The sequence below is a fragment of the Aedes albopictus genome, chromosome 2 (genome assembly GCF_035046485.1).
Source record: "Aedes albopictus strain Foshan chromosome 2, AalbF5, whole genome shotgun sequence".
NCBI lineage: Eukaryota > Metazoa > Arthropoda > Insecta > Diptera > Culicidae > Aedes > Aedes albopictus.
This window is the reverse complement of record NC_085137.1, coordinates 23,449,895-23,471,571: the sequence shown is the minus strand read 5'-3', so window position 1 is coordinate 23,471,571 and position 21,677 is coordinate 23,449,895. Positions and strand designations below refer to the sequence as shown.

At 41.1% G+C, this 21,677-nt stretch overlaps 2 protein-coding genes across 4 annotated transcripts in view; one reads left to right on the top strand and one right to left on the bottom strand.

The window, feature by feature from the left end:
• LOC109429626 (nuclear hormone receptor FTZ-F1 beta) overlaps positions 1–21,677 on the top strand; it is a gene marked incomplete at its 3' end in the record, with an annotated part of 142,286 nt that overhangs the window by 104,374 nt on the left and 16,235 nt on the right. Inside the window, 1 exon segment of one of the 3 annotated variants that reach the window (XM_062849303.1) lies at positions 12,797–12,960. 3 annotated transcript variants of the gene reach the window in all.
• On the bottom strand, positions 18,012–21,609 carry LOC109429627 (odorant receptor 63a). Its single transcript, XM_019705630.4, has 3 exons — positions 20,181–21,609; positions 20,023–20,121; positions 18,012–19,970 (listed from the first exon to the last, which is right to left on the bottom strand). The coding sequence occupies exons 1-3, from the start codon at positions 21,033–21,035 to the stop codon at positions 19,764–19,766; spliced, it is 1,161 nt and encodes a 386-aa protein (XP_019561175.3). The 5' UTR covers positions 21,036–21,609; the 3' UTR covers positions 18,012–19,763.

The following is a 21,677-nucleotide window of genomic DNA, read 5'->3' as shown; positions in this document are numbered from 1 at the left end:
CGCCGTAACACCTTTCGTTCGAAAACTCCAAGGGCCTGTTGGTCCTCTGCAGGTAGAGTCCATGTGTCGTGCCCGTAGAGGACTACCCATTTAATCAGCGTTTTGTAGATGGTTAACTTCATGTGACGGCGAACTTTGGTTCGATCGTAGAGTTCTGCGGAGTCCAAAGTAAGTTCGATTTCCAGTCAAAATGCGTCTCTGAATTTCGGTTATACCAGTAAGGCCAAGTACACGATTTCTTCAATCGCGTCGATTTCACCACCATCCATTAGGAATTCGGGGTGGCGGGTGCGCTAATTACATCTACACTCACTGCACTGATAGCTTTCAAACCAGTAGATCAATACTGATGAAATTTTGTAAGGAAGTGGCTAGATGTGTATCATAACTGCTGACGAAATTTCACCGATATACTAACTGTACCTTGGACCAAGGATGGGAACACTCACTTGCAAAGAGTTACACTCACTTGCAGTTTTCTCAGCTCAGAAGCGTACAATCAAAAAACGATGTATGGACGACTTCTGCCTTGTGATTTTGTCTAAAAGATTGCCGAATAGAGTAGGAGTCGCACACGCATACTGAAGTCGTGAGGGAGCTGCGAAGGTAACTCTCCACGAGGTGAATGTAAATCACACTCACCTCGTGGAGAGTCGCTTTCACAGCTTCCTCGCGACTTTGGGATTCGTGTGCGACCTCTACTCCATTTGGCAAAGTTTAAGACAAAACCACAATACAAAAGTCGTCCATACATCGTTTCTTGATAACACGCTTCTGAGCCGAGAAAACAGCAAGTGAATGTAACTCTTTGCCTTGGACTATAGCGAAAAAAAGAAACATAGGGTAGAAGCATCAGTTTTGGTCTTTCGGGTGTTTTGGCCATAGTGCGTTATTCAACCTGTTGCAATCTTAACCAGCAAAACATTATTTTTTACTTCTAGATCCTAATATAATATGAATATTAAAGATGTGAAAACCATAGAATTTCATTAAAAAATACAAGAACAAAAATTTTCCCTTAAAACTCAGCTCCCATTTGTCTATTTTGGCCAGGGTGCTTCTAATTTGGCCACTTCCATAAGAAATACATGTTATTGGCCAACATAGAACCCGAAGAAGAGAATATGGTCAAAACTAAGGCAGTACTTCTATTTTGGCCAATGTCACTTTTAATGCAAAAATCTATTATTAGCTTATTTTTGCATTTTTCCTATAAAGTATAGATTGAAACCATTCATTTGAAGCATTATTAGTTTTCATAGAATTATTGGTTATTTTTATAAAAAAATATTTCCCTTAGGCTGACCAAAACCGGTACCCGCACCCTTTGTGTAGATGAGAATTGGATATTATTATACAAAATGCTTGAATGCATATCTTTTTGTTTTTAAGTTACAGTTCAAAGTAATGCAACTTTTTTAATCAAATTTGGCGAAAATATGTTTATTACACTGATAAAAATACACTCGATTCTTTTTTTGCACGGGTCTGGTTTTTGCTATAACTCAGTCATTTTTTAACCGATTCTCATGAAATTTTGTATACTGATAACCGTGCCTACATGTGTACAAAATTTCATGAAAATCGGTTAAAAATAAACTGAGTCATAGCGAAAACCAGACCCGTGCAAAAAAAAGAATCGGGTGTAATGAGATTTACACGTCATGTAAACTTTATTTTAGCCATGTAAACAGGCCCGGATTAAGGATTGTGGGGGCCCGGGGCCCGAGCGGATGTGGAGGCCCCTCGGAGAGATGACCAAAAATGTTTTTCCTTATTTTCGAACAGTACTTGAGCAATATGAAAAATAAAGTTAATGTTAGCAATAAAAAAATGTTTTTGTGGGGGCCCCTAAAATGTGGGGGCCCGGGGCCCGGGCCCCCCCGGCCCCCCCTTAGATCCGGCCCTGCATGTAAACAAAGTGTTATGATGGTTTACATGATATATCATGTAAATTTGTGTTATATGTCATATAAGCACTCAGAGTCATGCCGAATTACATGACATATAATGGAAGTTTACATGATAATTCATTAATTATACATGATATATCATGTAAACTTCTGTGATATCCCCCGCTCCATTTATGTGCATCATATGTCACATAATGTTATACTCCTTTTCCGATCTCTGTATGCCGGAGCCCGTGGCGTAGTGGCTACACGTTCACTTCATAAGTGGATGCTCATGGGTTGGATCCCAGCCCCGGCATTTCGTCAGGCCATGGGTATTCCAATGGGATTCAGGAGAGTGACAGAAGATCCTGAGGGTGTTTCAAGGCGGTCCCAGGAAGTTCCAGGGGGTTTCAGAGGTGCATCAGAGGATCTCAGTTTGGTTTCGGAATGTCCTAGGGGGTCAGGATGCCAGGAGGTTTCAGTGGGGTCCGAAGAGATCTCAGGACAGTTTCAGGAGGTCCCATTGGATTTGAGAGAGGTTCCGGGAGGTCACAGGGGCTCTTCAAAGGGCTTCATGGTGTCTCAAGAGCGTTTCAGAGTGTCTTAGAGGCATTTTAAAGTGGTCCTAGATGGGTCATAGGGATCTCTCAGGTATTCTCAGGGGCTTTTCAAAAAGTCCCAGGGGAACTCAGGGGATCTCAGGAGCGTTCAAAAAGGTAAGGAGCGTTCCAGGACGTCTCAAGAGCGTTTTAGAGGGACCCGTCCCACAGGGTCTCAAGGGCATTTTAGGAGGTTCCATGGGGCTTCAGGGAGTTTCAGAGGCATTCCAAGAGGTCTCAGAGGTGCTAGGGCGTTCCAGGGGCGGTTTAGAGGGTCCATGAGGTCTCAGGGGGACAAAGGGGCGTTTCAGGAGGACCCCGAGAATTTCAGTGGCGTTCCAGAGGGTCACCGAGGGTGTTAGGGGCGTTTTAGAAGGTCCAAGGGAGTTCCCTAGTCGATGACGCCTGCTTTGAGACGATCGTAGTCCCGAAAGAATGTTATAATTTTATTTTACCGGGTTATTAGTGTGTAATTTTTAAATTAAGTTTACAACGTGACACTTTATGTCTCAGGAGCGTTTCAGGGGTTCCCAGGGGATTTCAGAGGGTTCCAGGGGGTCTTTAGAGAACTCCAGGAAGTTTCAGAGGATCTCAGAGTGTTTCAGGGGTTTCAGGAGGTCATGAATTCCCATGAAACCTCTATAATCTCATTGAAACGCCCTTGAATCCTCGTAATCACATTTGAAATGTCCCTGAAACTCCTTTGAATTCCTTCAAAAGGCTGCAGAAACCCCCTGAAAACCTCTTGTAGCGCTCCTGAGGAAGTATTAAACGGCCCTGAAATCTTTCGGAACGCCTTGTAAACGTTCCTGACATCTCCTGAAACTCTATGAAATACTTCGGAACGCCGTTGAAACCCTTTGTAGACCTTCAAAGGCTCATGAGACCCTCCCTGAATCACCTTTTAAATAGTAGAAACACCTCTCAAGTACCTGTAATCCTATTGAAACACCAAGGAATCCTGTCGGATTGCCCTTAAAAGGCTCCTGAAATTCCCTGAAGCCCCTTGGAACCCCGTTTTAGGCTCTCTTGGTCTCATTTGAAATGCTCAGGAGCAAGAGCTGTTCTCGCAAACTAAGTTTCCTCGTTGAAGCCTTGCTTGACACAATTTATGCACAAAATTTCCTCTTTTCTTGTCCTTCCTCAATTATGCTGTTTTTAATTTAAGCACTAGTTTGGCACTAATCTACTAGTAAGTAATGGCTAGTATGTAAATTTATATAAATTTATATGTTATGTTACTCTTTCAGTTACACTTTTAACATAAATTTATCTTCATTTGAAACCTCTTGATGAATCTTTGGAAAACTTCAAACTTGGTAAGACGATTGGCGGATCTATGGCAGTTCAACTTAAAAAAACACTAAGCAACATTCTCAAGGTCATGGGTTGTATACAAAATTTCGACATCAGCTTCTGAAACTAATCATCTAAGCTTCCCACATACTTCTGGGACTTTTTTAGTTCCGGGCCTGTCCATAAGCTACGTAGACTCTTAGGGGGCAGGATGGCCCTTGCCAAAGTCTACGCTCCATACTAATTCCGTATTTTTTTATGAGCAAAAGTCTACGAGAGGAGGGTGGGGGGGGGGGGGGGTCCGAGATGGTCAAAAATGAGTCTACATAGTTTCTGGACAACGCAAAATGTCTAAATAAGATTTTTATTTAAACATTCATTTTGTACATAATCTAGTTGAAAATGCGTTAAAACCATAAGCGTTGTGTCCAGCCCACTGTGTCTAGGTCGTTCGAGGTTGTATGCTGACGCTGAGAAAAAAAAAAGTTGTTTTCACAATCGCACTCACACCTTCCCGTAGTCTTCTCCCGGCTCTGTGCCATGGCCATCAATGACTAGCCGCTTGCCACCAGCCAGCATGTTCTTTTTCTAGCCATAATATCATCGACGACCGGAGGCGAAGAATGAATGCAGAGCGCTCGCGACCAAAGACAACATCTTCCCCACATACCTACTGCTCACCGCCCCATGGTACACCCCTGACAACCAACCAGCTAGTGTGTGGTGGGTACTTACTTCGAGCCGAGGCGAGTGCTGTTCGGCCGATTAACGGTTTCCGTACTTCGTCATCGCCACCCAACCCCAACCGAACCGCAGACCGACCGCCACCACCGACCGCCAACCAGTTATCACCTCGCTCATCTCCACCGTCGGCCGACCGTTCATCCGTCCACCCGTCCACCCGTATATACACTTGACTTGACACCACACACAAAACACAGTCGTCAGCTCATTTCCACTGACTCGATCCGGTCTCACTCTATAGTGGAGTTGCTTTGCTGCTGTCCTCCCATCATCATCATAGGGGATCCAGGCCTCAGGGAAAGAGTTGCTCACCGTCACCGCACGATGGCTCGCACCGCACGTCGACGACCTTTCCAGCGAGTTCGTCTCTTACCGCCACCCTCACGAGCACACCACGCACACGACCGCTCTAGAAGAAGAGACCCATGTTTGAGGACTGTTCAATTTATAAAACGGACAACTTTATAAGGCTATAAAAAGAAGACGCGTAGTTCAAATTTAACCACCCTTGCTTTGTTGTTTAGTACATCATCTGTAATTATAGTGATCATTTTTGAATCGAATAAAAATAGTTTTATTTTATAGAAAATCGGCCAGGTGTTAAATAAGGTGAATTTTTCGATTGCTGAAAATTGAAAATATAAATAAAATTAATGTTCACATATGGTATATCGTTTTTAACACCAGAAAAGTATGTGCCATGCTGCAGCAGCATGAGTAATAAACTTTCTGACAAAATTTAAACTCAATCGGAAAATTAAGTGTTGAGATATTAAAGTCTCAAGTAAGATTCGATTTTTTCAATAAAATTCAATTGTAAAGCAAAAAGGGCATGAAAATATTAAATAATCATTTTTTTATGCATCCAGTCAAAAGTGGGAATAATGTGGTTTTAAATGCAGAAAACTGCTTTTTAATAGCATTGCTGGTTTGGTTACTGTGCGCTATTGCAGACACAGTAATCAAAACGGTTTCGTTCTTGGAAGGTTCTTACAAATAACAATGCAACCTAATGCAAATTTTGCATAACAATAATGTCGGAAATGAAAACTTTGCATCCGATTATTATTAAATAACGTGTACAATGACATAGGACCAACTTTGCCGAAAAAAAAATAATAACAAGATTCACTGGAGTCGAAAATCTGCATCAATGGAGCAAAAAACATGATTTTTTTTTTAATATGGCCATCTTTATGGATTAAATTTTCGATGAAAAATGTAATTATAAGTAAATTTTTCTTCTGTATCATTCAGAGAGCAGTATTCTACTAGTCTGGACAAATTTTCAGCCGAATCCGTGATGTTATTGCAGCACAGGACTTAAATGAACATTTTTTCATAATTTCTATGAAAATAAGGCAACTCACCATACCAAGCCGGAGACTGCTTGGTGCATTATTACTGACCAACTATTAAGCTTTACCTTTAGTAGAATAGTATAAGATTCCAATACAGTGAAAACATCATGAAAATGTGCATATTAAGTATAAGGAAAGTTATGTCGAATATTGAGAAATGGGTTTTTATTGATGTTTTACGAAAACCGCTTCAGTTACATAATAAAGAACATTTTGCTAAATGTTATATTTTTCCTACATTTGAGAATAGCTATAGAAAGTTATGCAAAAAACTGTTAATGATTTTATTGAAAAATAAAAAAAGATATCGCATAAGCAAGTTGTCCGTTTTATAAATTGAACAGTCCTTAGTCTAGGGTGGCCGCGGTGGTAAGCCTACAGCTACAACAGCTATGCTGAGAAGCCTAGTTGTTCGTTCTCATGACGGGATGGACCTCCCTCTGAATCACTGACCGAGCGAGCTCGTTGGTGCCATCATCATAGGAGTTGGATGGCGGGTGGTGGTCGGCGTGGTTGGACCCCCTTTTGCAAACCACCCTTGCCCCTCATCATCATCATCTTCATCTTCACCAATCATAAAGACCGGCGACATTTATAGCGTATTTGGCCTTGTTCGAGTTGGAGAATGTCAAAAAAGATGAATGTATGATCATCATCGGTTGGGCGGTCGGCCGTTCGGATGGAGAATGAATCGTTCGTCATTAACACTAGACCACCGGTTCCTGTGTGTTTACTGGTTGGCGATATAGCGATATAGGGTTGCCGCTGCTGCCATGTGGCCGTCATTCTGCCAATCCAGTTCAACGAGAAGTAATGAAGTTTCACACCTTGGCATGGTTTGTTGTTTGCTCGGCGCTGTAATCTGTGCGATGGCGTCGCGTGTCAGAGTGGTATAATCGGGGGGTCTATTCAAAGAGTAGAAGTTTCATTCCTAGTTATGTTATTTTACTAGAAATTGGACCTTTTCCTATGTGTTAGCCATGCCAGTGAAGTAAATGACAAATAAGAAATGTTCAGCCAAAGGGACGAACGTTACAAAAGAGTTGCAACATTCCGAAGTGAACAATAACACTGGCGTTCGATTTGAATAGGTCGCATGTTTGCTGTGATTACTATATTCATACGACCTATTCAAATCGAACGCCAGTGTTATTGTTCACTTCGGATCTAGGGTTTATTTATACTCTGTCGACGAAAGGACAACCTGTGGGATTTTCAGAAGGAACACCTGGTGATTTCAAGAAAGTACACTTGGGAGATTTTCAGAAAGACAAGAAGATTTCAGAGAGAGAAGAATTTTCAGAAGGATTTCTAGGAGAAGCATTTCCAGAAAGAATCCTAGAAAGTTTCCCAGGAAGATTCACAGATAAAATTCTAGAGGATTCCTAGAAGGAACTCCTAGGGATTTCCAGAAGTAACTTCTGAAGGATTTCTAGAAGGAACTTCTTGACTATTCCCAGGGGGATCTCTTGGGATTGCCAGAATGGAGGGTCCCCTGAAGTAATTCTTACACGATGCTCAGTAGAAAATCCCAGAAGAAATTCCTGTAGTAATGCCGGAAGGAAATCTTAGAGGAATTCCAAAAACAAAACCTGGAGAAATTTCTGAATGAATCCCATACGTACTTGGAGGTTTTCAGCTATTTTTCTATGCGTAGAAGTTGCCAGAAGCAATTTTTTTGAAGAATCTCATAAGGAAGTCCTGAAGAGACACAAAAAATAACTTGGATGAATTCCAAGAATAACTTCAAAAGGTGCTCCAGAAGGAATTTCTGGAGGAATTCTTGAAGTAATAAAAACTTCTAATAGAACTCCTGAAAGAATGTTCCCGTAGAAATTGTAGGAAGAATTTGAAAAGGAAGATGTCCCTTTTTAATTTCTAGAAAGGTTTCCTGAAAGAATCCCTTAAGAAACTACTGGAGAAATTCCAGAGATCTGAAACTTGTTCCGGTATTCAAACTGAAACATTTCACCGAATTTCAAAAGATAATTAAGCAAAATCGTGCGAGATTATCTAGTAGAGGAATACCTCAAATATTCTTGGAGAAATCTCACAAGAATTCCCTTTGGGAAACCTCAAGGCATTTTGGGAAAAAATCCAAGAGATTACATACAAAAATTCTAAATCTATCATAAATTGGTGCTAGTTTATTCTACACAAATGGCCATGTAATATTCAGAACCATTCCGGCGATATTCCGGATTGTAGTGGGGTCAGGTTGTTGCAAAATGGCTAAAAGTGATTATTTCGTGTGTTATTGTGTTTGAATCATCGATTTTCAGCGAAATGTTTGTTCCGAACAGTGAAACACAACTGCGATAACCAGATTTGATCATCCGGATCAACGTGACAAGTTCCACGGGGCCTCATTGGGGACACTTCTGGTTTTCAACCTAAACATGCCGAGTGACGTATCAATCTTCATGATTTCGATAGAATGGGTAGAAAAATTGACTTAAGTGTGTATCAACTGATATGGTCGCTCTGGAACACCTAGAACAGGTACCGCGGGGGTCTCTCAAACACAATAACGCACGATATAATCACTTTTAGCCGTTTGGCAAAACAGACACCTCTCCCACCCCCTGACCCCACTAAAATCCGGAATATCTCCGGAATGGTTTCAAATGATGATTTGAATAAAATCCGACTCAGACTTCATTTGAAAGGTGACCCCAAACTTTTGCACGGTGACTTGTAAACCTAACTCGATAATTTAATTTATGTTATGAATTTTTTTCGCTAGAATCTAATGAATGGCTCTCAAAGAGGAAAGAAATAGGTTTCCAATGCAACTTCAATTTCAAAATTTGGATGACCCAATTTCGAATTACACGGAAAACAATTTTTCGTACAGATTTAGGAAAAACATGTAAGTTTAGGTAAACTTTTCATACTAAAAATTTCATATAAAATTTGTGAAAAGTACCTACGAAGCAAATCTAGCTCTTTATATTTCGATAGAGTCTGAGAACGAGTGGATTAAATGAAAGATGACTGAGGTATGACCGAAAAACATTTCCATGTTTTTGAGGGGGTGACCCCAAACTTTTGCACGGGAGTGTAAGTACTCCTGCTCAAATGATCCCAGACCCTACATGCTGTCCATTACACTTCTCAACTAACATTTTCAGCGCTATAAGCTTCAGTCATTTGCTTTCTGTTGTGTAACCATCGAATAAAAGCAGTCAATGCTGAATAAAAGGAAAGCTAGTCAAATATAAATCATAAGCTAATACACGACTGCAAAACAAGCATCATACAGCTACCAAACTCATTGCTTGCCACTTGGGGCTGCCTTTACTCCACCGTATTCCAACTCCGGGAGATTTCCCGGAAGATGTGAAAACTTGAACACATCGAATAGGAGTCCCCACTAACAAAACAGCTGCTACTATACAGTACAATTCGTTATACTGACAAATCCCCAAACCAGCAGCGCTTTAAAGGCCGTTATGCGATTTCATTACGGCTAGAAGCTGTAATAAAGAAACTGTTGGTTTACCAACACGGCTTGTCGGATATAAACATTATTGTCAAAACAAACTTTAAGCGGGATATATAGCTACTACACAAATTCTTTACAGCTATCCATGTATGTGCTGTGAAATTATTTGGGTTGCTTTTATTGCACTTTAATTCAATGCCGGAAAATTTGCCGGAAGATGTGCAAATCGAGTAAGAGTCCCAGCCACTACAACAGCTGCTTTTATACAGTACGTTTTGTAATGTTGCCAAAACACAAAACAGCAGCGCTTCGTAGCCGTTTAAAGAACACTCTTTCAGCTAGAAGCTGTGAAGAAGAATCTGTTGGCGCAACCACACAGCTTGTTCAATGTAAACATTATTGCGTTTGACGTTTCACAAGCTTTTACAGCAAGATGAAGTTGGGTAAGGTTTCTTGTGGCACAATTATGAAGCCTTGTCTGGAGTAAAACAAAACGGGCTATTTTCTATGTTATTTATATATAGCAGTGTGGCAGCGAGGACATCATCGGGACCAGTGGATACGGAGATCGGGAGTTCGATTCCAAGTAGCGGCAAGTACTTTAATTATTCAATTTTAAAAGTGATAATTCCAGTTCCACATGTATTGCGTCACGGTATCCATAACCTAATTATATTTAATCGTTTAATTTGGGGATGCCGTAAAACTATTATTTAACAATTGCGAAAAGGCTGAAAAAGCGCCTTCTCAAGATGTTATTTAGTTAGTGGTTACATAGGAGCCGAGAAAAGAGCTATGATTAGGTGGCATAGAAGCTGATCGCACAGCATGTACAAGCTGATTAAGTTCGCCAGATTCATTGGTATAGGGCTTGCATAGAAGCTTCCGTCCATATGTACAACACAGTAACTCAGCATCAAGCCGTATTAAGGACGCTTTGTTGACGTTTACATTCACAATAAATGTTAGTTGGGTTGTTTATAAAAGCAAACCACAGTTATGAACTCCTACCAGTGATCAGCAATTCGATCATCTAAAATATAGATTTTACGCAGGTCTGATGAAAGTCGTTTTATTACTGATTCTATTGAATTACGCGTATTTGTACGAAACCATGGAGATATGTTCGGAGTACCATGGATAACAATGGCTGTTAACAGAAAACGTAGATTGCATGATGATTGTGGTAGATGTTGTAGAACTTGAAAGTCGTACACTTCAGGATATTTTGCTAACTTCCCAATATCCGAAAACCGTAAAAAGGCCTTTTCGTTGGGATATGGAGCATTATGGATATCAGAGAACAATAACTGCAAATGTAGATTGGATTGCGATTAAGGTAGACTTTGTAGAACTTGATAATGATGAACACCAGAGCATTTGCATACCTTAAGATGTCGATCGACCTCAAAAAGATCATCTCAAGTATCATGGATAACAATGACCGTAAACCGCATGCAGAGATGCGATGAATGTGTTAGATTTGGTAGACTTGAAAGTCCTGAACTTCAGGACATTCCGCAAACTTTACAATATCCGACAACCGAAAAATAGACTACTCATTGGCGTTGGGTTGTTGTAAGTAGAGCATCGTGGATATCCGAGAACAACAATTGCAAACGTTGATTGAATGACAATTGAAGGAGATTCCAGAACTAGAAAGGCCTGAAATCCAGTACATTTTGCTTTCCTTACAATGTCGTACAACCTCAAACAGATTTCTTCATAGCAGTGGAGTACCATGGAAAACAATGATCGTAAGCCGCAAACGTAGATTGCATGGTGTTTGTGGTAGAATTTGTGTGCTTCATGACATTTGACGAACCCTGCAATGCCCGGTAACCGTAAAAAGAACTTCTCTTTCAATTACAAAGGAACTCGGACGATAACGGTCCAAAGCCGCAAAGTTGTATTTGAATTGCGGCGGCGGTAGATCTTGTTGACCATGTTACATAGTCTTAACTCCAGAATAGTTTGGCTCGTTTATGTCTTGCGGCGCTAAGAGTATTCTGACATAGTTGTCCCATGAATTTATTGAATTGATTATATTCGTTCGCTTACAGAGCACATGACAATTCCATAACGTATTTGAGGCCTTAAGGAGAAACTTCAGAGAATGCAAATATAGCTGCCACAATGGCCGACTTGGACCGCTACTCATGTTTTCAAGAGCACAAATCTTAAAAATTCGCAAACAAATGCGCTCGATTTGGAAAAACTGCCTCTTTTTGCAAGTGAACAAAGCCATATTAAACAAGTGCGGCTTAGTTCGATGCTCCGTTTGTCAGATTTGTGCCTCTAAAGTTTGTATGCAAAATTACAATGAGATTTCTTGATGTTTCACCTTAAGGTGTTACGGGTGCGAGACATGGTGCGGGAGGATGTCCGTTAGTACACATATACGTTCTATTTGAAAACAAAGATTCGCACTATTGAGAGGAAGTTTTTTCTGCACTGAGATGTCAGTGGTTTTTTAAGCTTTTAAGCTGACATAATTTAAGCTCAAATCGCCAGCGTTCTATGGGAAGTCAGGAAAAATCCGATTCTTCGTTTTCGGACTAAGGACATGATGTCACACTAAAACATGAACTTGAGCTCACAGAGCTAAAAAATGCTGAAAACTAGTGCTATCATACACTTGGACCACATTGGCTCCCAACTGTTCATCTAGTAAACCCCAATCGATGCGGCGGCGACGATGATTGGCAGTTTCGTTGTTTTGGGAATGAGGTAGGAGGACGTAGGTACGTTTCGACGGACAAACAATCAACATCGGCAGAAGCAGTGACACCAGGAGGCGCTGTCCATAAACTACGTAGACTCATTTTGGGTCATCGCAGACCCCCCCTCCCCCTCCGTAGACTTCTGTTCATATAAAATTTTCGAAATTTGTATGGAGCGTAGACTTTGGCCAGACCCCCCCCCCCGTCCCCCCCTAAGAGTCTACGTAGTTTATGGACAGGCCCAAAGCACGGTCCAGTCGAAGTTATGCCTGGTTTAGACGGTGCAAGTGACTTGATTCCAGTCAGTTGAAAACGCCCAATTGAATGTGAATTGAACGTGTAAACACGACCGTTCATCTCACTTCAGCAACTGACTTGACTTGAACGAAAGTTGAACATGTTGAACTTTTCCGTTCAAGTCAAACGTAATCATCTCACTTGCCCCGTCTGAACCCGCGATTCATGTGAGTTGAATTCAAGTTATCTGTCAGATGAGCTGAATTCAATTCAGTTTGCTTACGCACCGCGCGAATTGATCAATGTAAACACTTGCTTCAACTGAAATGCATTCAAGAGCATGCAAGTGGCCGTTCGAGTCGTTTGCTGAGTCTAAACACATCATTCGTTTCGAATGAATATATTTGAGAAGTTGGCAAGTGAAATGCTCGTTTCAGTTGACCCATGTAAACCAGGCATTATGATGTGGGGGATTGGTTGGTTGGGTGGCGAGGCAAGTATGGTGGTGACACACATGCGTGGTGGAGCTGTGCCGCTCTACAACACAGTCGGTCGCTTCTCTTACACTGGGGAGAGCCTCCCTAGTGTAAACTCTGCATTCGTATCGGGTGACACACAGCCGTTTGTAGCGCGGAAAACCACATGTTCTCGTGAAAGGTAGTTAACTATTTGCGGTAAGCCATTGAAAAGTTGGTTTGGTTCAATTTTCGGTCGATTTACCCTGTAGTGATCGAGAACTGCAACAATTCAAAGTTCCGAAAAATGGATTCCCTTCGGCTTCGATTTCGGCGAAGAAAGAAAGCAGGAAGAAACTCGTTTAGTGCCAGCGACCACCCACTTGCGGCAACCCTTTCCCCAAGAAAGTCGGTGGATACGTTTTGGGGGGTTGTTTGTGAAATTCGACATTTCCTCAAAGTCTCACTCTCTCGCGCGCGGTCACCGTCGTCATCATCGTCCTTGTTTGTGTGCGGGACGGGGAGTTCGTTCTTTCACTTTGATTTGTTGTGTTGTATGATACGGGTTGTGCGTGTTGATACACCATGATGGTGTTGGTTCAAAACAAGCAACATGTCTGCTGAGGTGGTGTGGGCAGTGTTGCTGGTTGATAATGATGTTATGTGTATTTTTTGTACCAAAAATGTGTGAATTTGTACCAATGATGCTATTATATGTGTGGTTGACAATTCGTCAAAATCTGAGAATTTTTGATGCACTCTATGAAAAGTTACAGCTTGTTTAACGTTTTTGTGAGAGCAAAAGTTGCCTATCCCAAACATTTTGGCCATCCCCTGTACTTTTAAAACTTCTGCCGCGATCAACTCAGCAAGTAACTGTCATGCCGAGATCTCAGCAATTTTGACAGTGATTTATTGAGTATCATTATCTCGAATAGGGCTGCAAATTGGTGAGCCGAAAAGGAGAGCGTCCAACATAGCTCTGATCCTCACACGCAGAAAAATATATTGTAAAACCAAAGGAATTCTGCATAGATTCAACAAATTTTATTGTTGACTCAGCGCTTACCTGCAAATTTTGTTGATTCAACAAATTCATAAATTCATAACAACAATGAAGTTTTTTGTTTCTAAAATTGCCCGAAATCAATCTGCTGTCAAAACCAATGCATATTTTTTTTCGAAACAAAAATACGATTTGTCAAATCTACAAATGCAATGTTTTGAAGTAAAAAGGTGTTGCATTGAAACTAAAATTTGATTTTGTTGTTTCAACGATCCTGTTTTTTGAACTAATAATAATAATAAAACTGTTTTTTGTTTATTGTTTATTTACATTTGTGTAAACAATTCTAATTATTTTCAATTTTACTTTGTACATCGTCTAAGCAAAATAATATGGCGATTGTAGATAACTTTTTTTCGATAAGATGTTGTGGCGCGATTCCTGCTATTGAATTTTTCGTCAATCCCATTTTCTCTTTCGATTTTATTTTGTTTTCATGGTTAATTCTGAAATAGATACATAAATTGTTATATCATTACAAGATCAATCATGTCAAATTTACCTTCACCAATCCTCATGCGATTTCACTTTTCCGTAAATGAAATTATATTTCTCTTATTCGTACCGACTGGCTGAAATTAGCAACAAAATCCATTAATAAGGAAATCAGAGTTTTATCTTTACAACTATCCTCTTACCTTCATTAACAACCGTTTATCGCCTAACTTCATGAAAAGCAAAACTTGGATAACAGTTTTTAAATAAACTCACATAATTTTTATTTTCTAATGCACTTTTTACCGAAATTCTGTGACGAAAAAAGAAAATAAAAACAATGTGTACTTTTTTCCTTCCAAAAACAAAATGGTGACCTCAATACATCAAAGTTGTTGATTCTACAAAATTGTTTTTTAGAAACAATAACAAAGATTTGTTGGTTTTAAAATATTGTGTAGATATTTTATTCAAATCGAAAAAATTGTTGTTTCGAAAATATTGCCGAATAGAAACAAAAAAATTGCATGATCAATTCAATGCATACGAAACTGATCGATTCTAATCGATGTGTTTTTAGGTTCTACCTATCGATATTTTTCTGCGTGCACAAGTTCCTACCTCATACTTCCACGGGTCAAGCGATTACAAAGACTGCCAGCTAAGAGTTTCGTGCTTAGCTGATAGTGCAGCCTGGGCACTGTTGTCCTTCTGACTTCAGATAGATTGAGGAGGTATGTCTCGAGCGTCAGTTCACCAAGGAGGTGCGGCTCAAACAGCGTCTGTTCTGGCATCCAGCGACTGAGTATCCACCGGAAGCTATACCTAAGGTGACAGCCCCACCACGGTGGATAGGGGACCTTAGGCCAACAACCTACTGTTTCTGAAATCGAAAACCGTTACAGAAACCGAAAATGAAAGATTACGTACTGATTCAACGGCAACGACTTTTAGTGCGAAACAACAGACAAGAGTTGGAACTTGGAATGTATTAACCCTGACCCAGCAGGGTAAACTGGCACAACTAGTCAATGAGACATGCCGTATGAAGCTTGAGATCCTAGGACTGAGCGAAGTCCGTTCTCGAACTTTGGAGAACACAGATTGGCGTCGGGTCAAATTCTGCTATACTCTGGCCTACGAGGTGAACACGCTCCTCGCCACCGTGGAGTTGGTTTCCTGCTCAGTGCTCACGCCCACGCAGCGCTCATGAAGTAGGAACCTATTTATTTATGAGAGGATAATTGTAGCCACATTTAGAACACGGGTTCGAAACCTTACCGTGATCCAATGTTACGTGCCAACCGATGCTGCCGAATTGCAAGACAAAGAGAACTTTTACAGTCAACTGAATGCTGTCGTGGACAAGATTCCGGAAGGTGATATCAAGATACTCATGGGCGACTTCAACGCGAAGGTTAGTTCCGACAACTCGGACTATGAGCACGTCATGGGACGCCATGGTCTCGGAGAAATGAGCGAAACGGAGAGCTGTTTGCAGAGTTTTGTGGCAACAACGACATGGTGATTGGGGGATCGCTCTTTGCTCATCGACCAGTGCGCAAAGTGACATGGGTTTCCCGTGATGGCGGTACGGGAAATCAAATCGACCACATCTGCATCAGCCGAAAATGGGGACGGAGCCTTCTTGATGTGCGGAACAAACGTAGCGCCGACATTGCGTCCGACCATAATCTCCTAATCGGCGAGATCCGACTGCGCATTGCTTGGATGCATCGTCAGGAGGAGAAAATCGGGCGACGGTTCGACACACGCCGACTGGAAGACGCTGCGGTGAAAAGGTCCTTCGTCGAGGAGCTAGAGAACCGTGCTGCGGATATTCCAGCAGGTGGAAGCGTAGAAGATCAATGAAGCGCCATCAAGAACGCCTTCATCACCACCGGCGAGAATAATTTGGGTGAGCACCCGGAGACAGCAGTGGATCACAGATGATACCTGGAGGAAGATAGAGGAGCGAAGGAGCGCCAAAGCCACGATAGAGCGAGCGAAAACACGAGGAGCCAAAGCCGTAGCCCGTCAGCGCTATTCGGCTCTCGTGAAGGAAGTGAAACGCTCATGTAGACGGGACAAAAGAGCGTGGGCGGACTCCCTAGCCGACGAAGGCGAGAAAGCCGCAAACACCGGCCACATCCGTTTCCTCTACGATGTTTCACGTCGCTTTTGTGGGACTAAGATGAATGCTATGCGATGCCCGTGAAAGACACGTCTGGACAGTTACTGACCGACCCGGCTGACCAGTTGAAACGCTGGTTCGAGCACTTTGGAAACCTTTTTCAAGTGTTGGTCACGCCATCAACACCTCAGCATGATCCGCCAAGGGTTCGACGCATTATCCGTGTCAACACCGAGGCTCCATCAGTGCAGGAGAAAGAAAAAGCCATCCGTAGCATGAAATCGAACAGGGCCCCAGGAGTCGATCGCATATGAGCTGAGATGCTCAAAGCTGACACCGTTGTATTCGCACAACTACTGCATCAATTATTCTGCAACATGTGGGAAACCGCGACATTTCCGGCCGACTGGATGCAAGGCGTCTTAGTAAAGGTACCCAAAAAGGGTGACCTGACTGTATGTGATAATTGGCGGGGCATAATGTTACTGTGTATCGTTCTCAAAGTCCTCTGCAAAGTGATCCAAAACCGGATACAGGAGAAGATTGACGCAACTCTCCGACGGCAGCAAGCAGGATTCCGAGCTGGACGATCCTGTGTGGACCATATTGTCACGCTCCGTATCATCCTGGAGTGAATAAATAAATTCCAAGAGTATCTCTACCTGGTGTTCCTGGAATTCCTCGAAAAATTCCTTCATCCAGCAACTCCATCAGAAATTCTTCCGGTTAATCGTTTAGCAACTTTCCGGGAATAAGTCCAGAAGTTCTTCCGAGAATTTCTCAAGATATACTTCAGGGAATTCGACCAGAATTTTTCCTGAAATTGCTCCAGAATTATATCCAACAATTCTTCAAGAAATTTTGGGAATCATCAAGGAATTCCTTAAGAAAATCCTCCGTTATTCCAAAAGCAGTTCTTCCACGAATTCTTCCGCGAATTCATGCATAAATTGCTACGAGAGTTCCTACAACAAACATTCAGCAATTCCACCAGTAATTCATGCTGCAACTCCTTTATAAATTCATCCATAAATCCGTCTAGAAATACTGTCGGTCCAGGATATTTCTTCAGAAATTTCTTCAAAAAATTCGGCGAGCATTCAATAAGAAATTCCTTCGGGATTTTATCCAGCAATTTCTTCAGAAACTGTTCCGGTTATTCATCCAGAAATTGTTCAGGCAATTCGTTCAAAAAATCCTCCGGGAATCAATCCAGAAATTCATCCAGATTTTTTTCCGAGGATTCATCCAGGAAATTTCTTCTAGAATTTCAAAGGGATTTCCATTAGGGATTTTCCCTTAAACTTTACACGGAAATTTATTTATATAGGAGTTCCACTAATAATTTTCCTTGGAATTCTTCTCGAAATTTACCTAAGCGCTTTTCCAAGAATTTCTCCAGCAATTCTGTCGAAAATTTCCTCCGGAATTTCCCCAGAAATGCCTTCATGTATTCCCCATAGATTTCCTCATGATTAGGGAGTTTCAAAAGATATTCTTTCTGAGATTGCCCAGGAATTGCTTCATGAAGTTTCTTAAAAAATATTCCTAGAAATTTCCAAGGAATTTCTTGAAGAATATTTCCAGAAATTTCATAGTAAAATAATTAAGGAATTCTCATGAGAATGTGTCGAATATTTACCCTGCATCTATTTAAAATTATGTGCCTGGAAATTCTCAGGGATTGTTCATAAATTTTCCGGAGAATTCCTCCAGAAATTTTTCCTGAATTTCCTTCAGGAATTTCCCCGGAAACTTCGTCAGAAATTCAGTAATTACTGTAGGAATTTATCCAGAATTTCCGTTAGGAATTTCAGTAGGAACTCTTTCAGAGGAATATTCCCAGGAATACCTCCACGAGTTTCCGCAAAAAAAAAAAAAATGTCCCATTGGTTTCCCTAGGATTGCTCCATTTGGGAGTTTCCCCACGAATTCCACTAGCAATTTTCCAAGATCCTCAGGATTTTTTTTCAAGAATTCTTTCGGAAGTTTCCTCAGGAATCCCGCCAGTAAATTTCCCCAGAAATGTTTTCCTCCTTCCCTCTAATTTCCTCCAAACATTTTTTCATATTTTTTCCAGCCATGTTTCATAAAGCCATGTTTTTGACTAGGTATTAAGGATGAACGTCTTGAAATCCCGTTTCAACAGTGCATCAAAACTTCAGACGCACATGTCTCAAGAAGCAAGCTTTAAACAACAATGCATTTTATTATTCTGCTCTTGCTCACTTGTAGTTAGCTTAAAATAAGAAGCTCGGGTGAGCTGGTTTTGTTTACGAAGAGATTTGTGCCCTCGAAATCGTGAGTAGGTGCCAAAGTCGGTCATTGAGGCGGCCATTTTGGGATTCTAAAAGTCTGTCCTTAAAGGCTTGACCTGAGAAAATAAATTGCTATTAATTATGGACTCAAAAAGCTTTGGAATACTTGATAATAATGGCAACCCCACGATAGTTACTTATTTTAGATTTTCTACCGTTTTTGAAAATTAGCATTGGGAAAGATTGCTGAAACTCTAGGATTTCGATTTCTGCCGCTAGGTGGCGCTGTAAGTGTTAAATGATAAAACCCTTTGGTTTTATTGTAGGCGCCTATATTCCAAACAACTTTCAAAGCTCCTCCAAATCTAAGCTTGAACATTGGAGGAACTCAAAAACTTTGTAGAATGTTGAACCAAAAAGTTCCTGCAGAATATTCGTGTTTATTTCTGTCGGAAATTCTAGAAACATTTTGCAAGAATTTTCCACGTAATTCTTCGTTGAATTACAGGAAAATTCTTGTTATTTTTTTCGGAAACATTCGAAAAATAAATTGGACTAATACGATTGAGTTTTTGAAATATTTTCGTTCTGCAAATAGCATGTAATTTATGGTGAACTCCTGGACAAAATGCATAGATTTCTTGAAGTCATTGAAAAAGAAATTCGGGGAGAACTAAGAAACTTCAAAAGTTTTGCAAACACTTTTTTTTGTCAGGCAAAATCCATCAGCGATTTCCATTAAAAGTTTTCTAGAAGTTTCACAGGACATTCTGAAGTTAGTAGTTACAAATTTTTGACCATCCTATATGCACGAGGCATAACACTTAGAAGTTTAACATGTTCACTTAGCTTCCGTTTTGGGAATTTGATCTGTGCCATTCTAACCATTAGTCTGATAGTCAATCTTTAGCCACTTGGTTACTATTTCCGACTAAGTCATTAGACACCATCCACAAATTACGTAACGCTACGGCCCATACAAAAGTTTTAGGATTTTCATACAAAATGCGTTACGGAGGGGGGAGGGGGTTTGTTAAAAAAATCTCGATTTTAGCGTTATGCAATAAATGGATGCTGCCTCAGTATAAACTGCAACAATGCCTCATGTTTTCTTAGAAGCCATTTTTCAGTAACAAATAGTACGAGTACGAAGCCTGAACTAATATTCCCAACCGTTCGATGTTCACAAAGTAAAACTTGGCCGCGGTAATCCCGCACGGCCTCTGCGCTCGTTGTATCATAAAGCGAAGGTCACGTTGCATATCGGCAGGCTCCAGGTACCACGGGTAATGGTAGATGGCACTGCCCACCTTAAAAGCCTGCAAAAACCGAAAGTTAATTCCTTGTTGACCTTTGTCACTTAGTCGTTACGTTTTCACTTAGATGGGTTCCGCTGACGCAGTAGACTACCATTTCAACAATGAAGACCACAAACAAGACCGCCACGTTGAAGCCATTCGGTCCATAGTTCTGGAAATTTACAAACATTTCTTACAATACTTCCGATTTGTGACATGAAAACTACTCACCGATGAGAGATACACCATGAACATGCACCAAATGGCCATACAGTTCAGCACCTGGTTGATCATAATGAAGGTGATTGTTTCCTCTAACAGTTCCGTATACTTCAGAGTCATGTTGTGCAGCTCAATGATCCGCCGTAGCTCTTCACGGCGTCTATCGCCGGCCTCCACTTCATCAAGACGGCTAATCCTCAAGTGCAGTAGTTCGAACAGCTTAGCTCCGTACTGAAGTGCCGTCAGGAAAATTGTGCCCTTGATGCAACTTTGGTAAGCTGAACACAATGTCGCTGCACCACAGAGTACGAAATACAACAGGTAGTGGACGAAATTGTGTCGGATGTCCAAGTAGAAATACTGCACTTCCATCAGCAAAACGTAACTACTTCTATGTGCCGGTGAAACAAAAATCGTCATATACAAGTTCCAGACAATCGATGGAATAAAAAACAAAAACACCAACATGCCAATGTATGCTATGTAAGATTTCGCGAAAATGTCCATTCGACGATTGAACCTACGAATCTCTTCGACGCATTCTTTGGTTTCGTATCGGTCAAAGATCTCCTTCAGAATCTGAACCATCCGTTCGAAATGTCGCAGGCGAGTCACGAATATTCCAACGGCGATACACACATCGCTGAAAAAGGCCATCTCAGCGAGGCTCCGGACCAGGGAATCGAATCCTTCGTCGCCAGAACCTAGTAGAGCTTTCGGGAGAATTACATTCCCTAGCAGCCAACCAACGATGAAATAGTACCGCCAAATGCGTTTTCGATTAGTGCCTTGCAAACCGATCCAGGTTAACAATTGGAGGCCCACTTGGAGTGCTTCCGATTGAGCTGTCTTCTTGAGGAACATCTTGGCTACTGATGGAGTGGATAACGGTGTTGAATGGGCTTTTAAACTCGTGAAGTGACACACGATACCGCTTAGTATCCTTGACGAGGAATTCTAACCGGTTGTTATGCTGTCACTGCAGTTCCTAATTGTACGCTTTGCGTTGTGTGTGCGTAATTAGGAGGACTGGGGGTAAGACGCCCACGTTAAGGAAGAGTTCAATTTTAACCACGAAACACTTCATAATACACACTTTTTTGACACAAATATGAAGCTTCAACGTGTTTCCTTCCAAATGGAAGAAACCATCAACCAGTTTTATGTTTTACTACTGAAAAATGGAAATTTGAAAAAAAGTTTGATTTTCAGCATTTTAGTTTTAATGTGGGGTAAAACGCGCCATTAGCTGCAGCTAACGCCAGGGTGCCAAATTGTGCACATTTACTTCCGTGCATGGTTTATTGTCAAGTTTTATTGTTCGTGAATGGTATACAGTCATAACATAATTATGGATCACCTGTAATTATGGGTCAATTCCATTTAAATGGCATAATGAGCTGTTTTATCAACATTTTCGAAAAATGACCCACGGATGTGTAATGAAAATGTGTTATTGTATGGTTCTTATTTGTGTTCTACGCAAATTAAGCCAAAATTTGGATC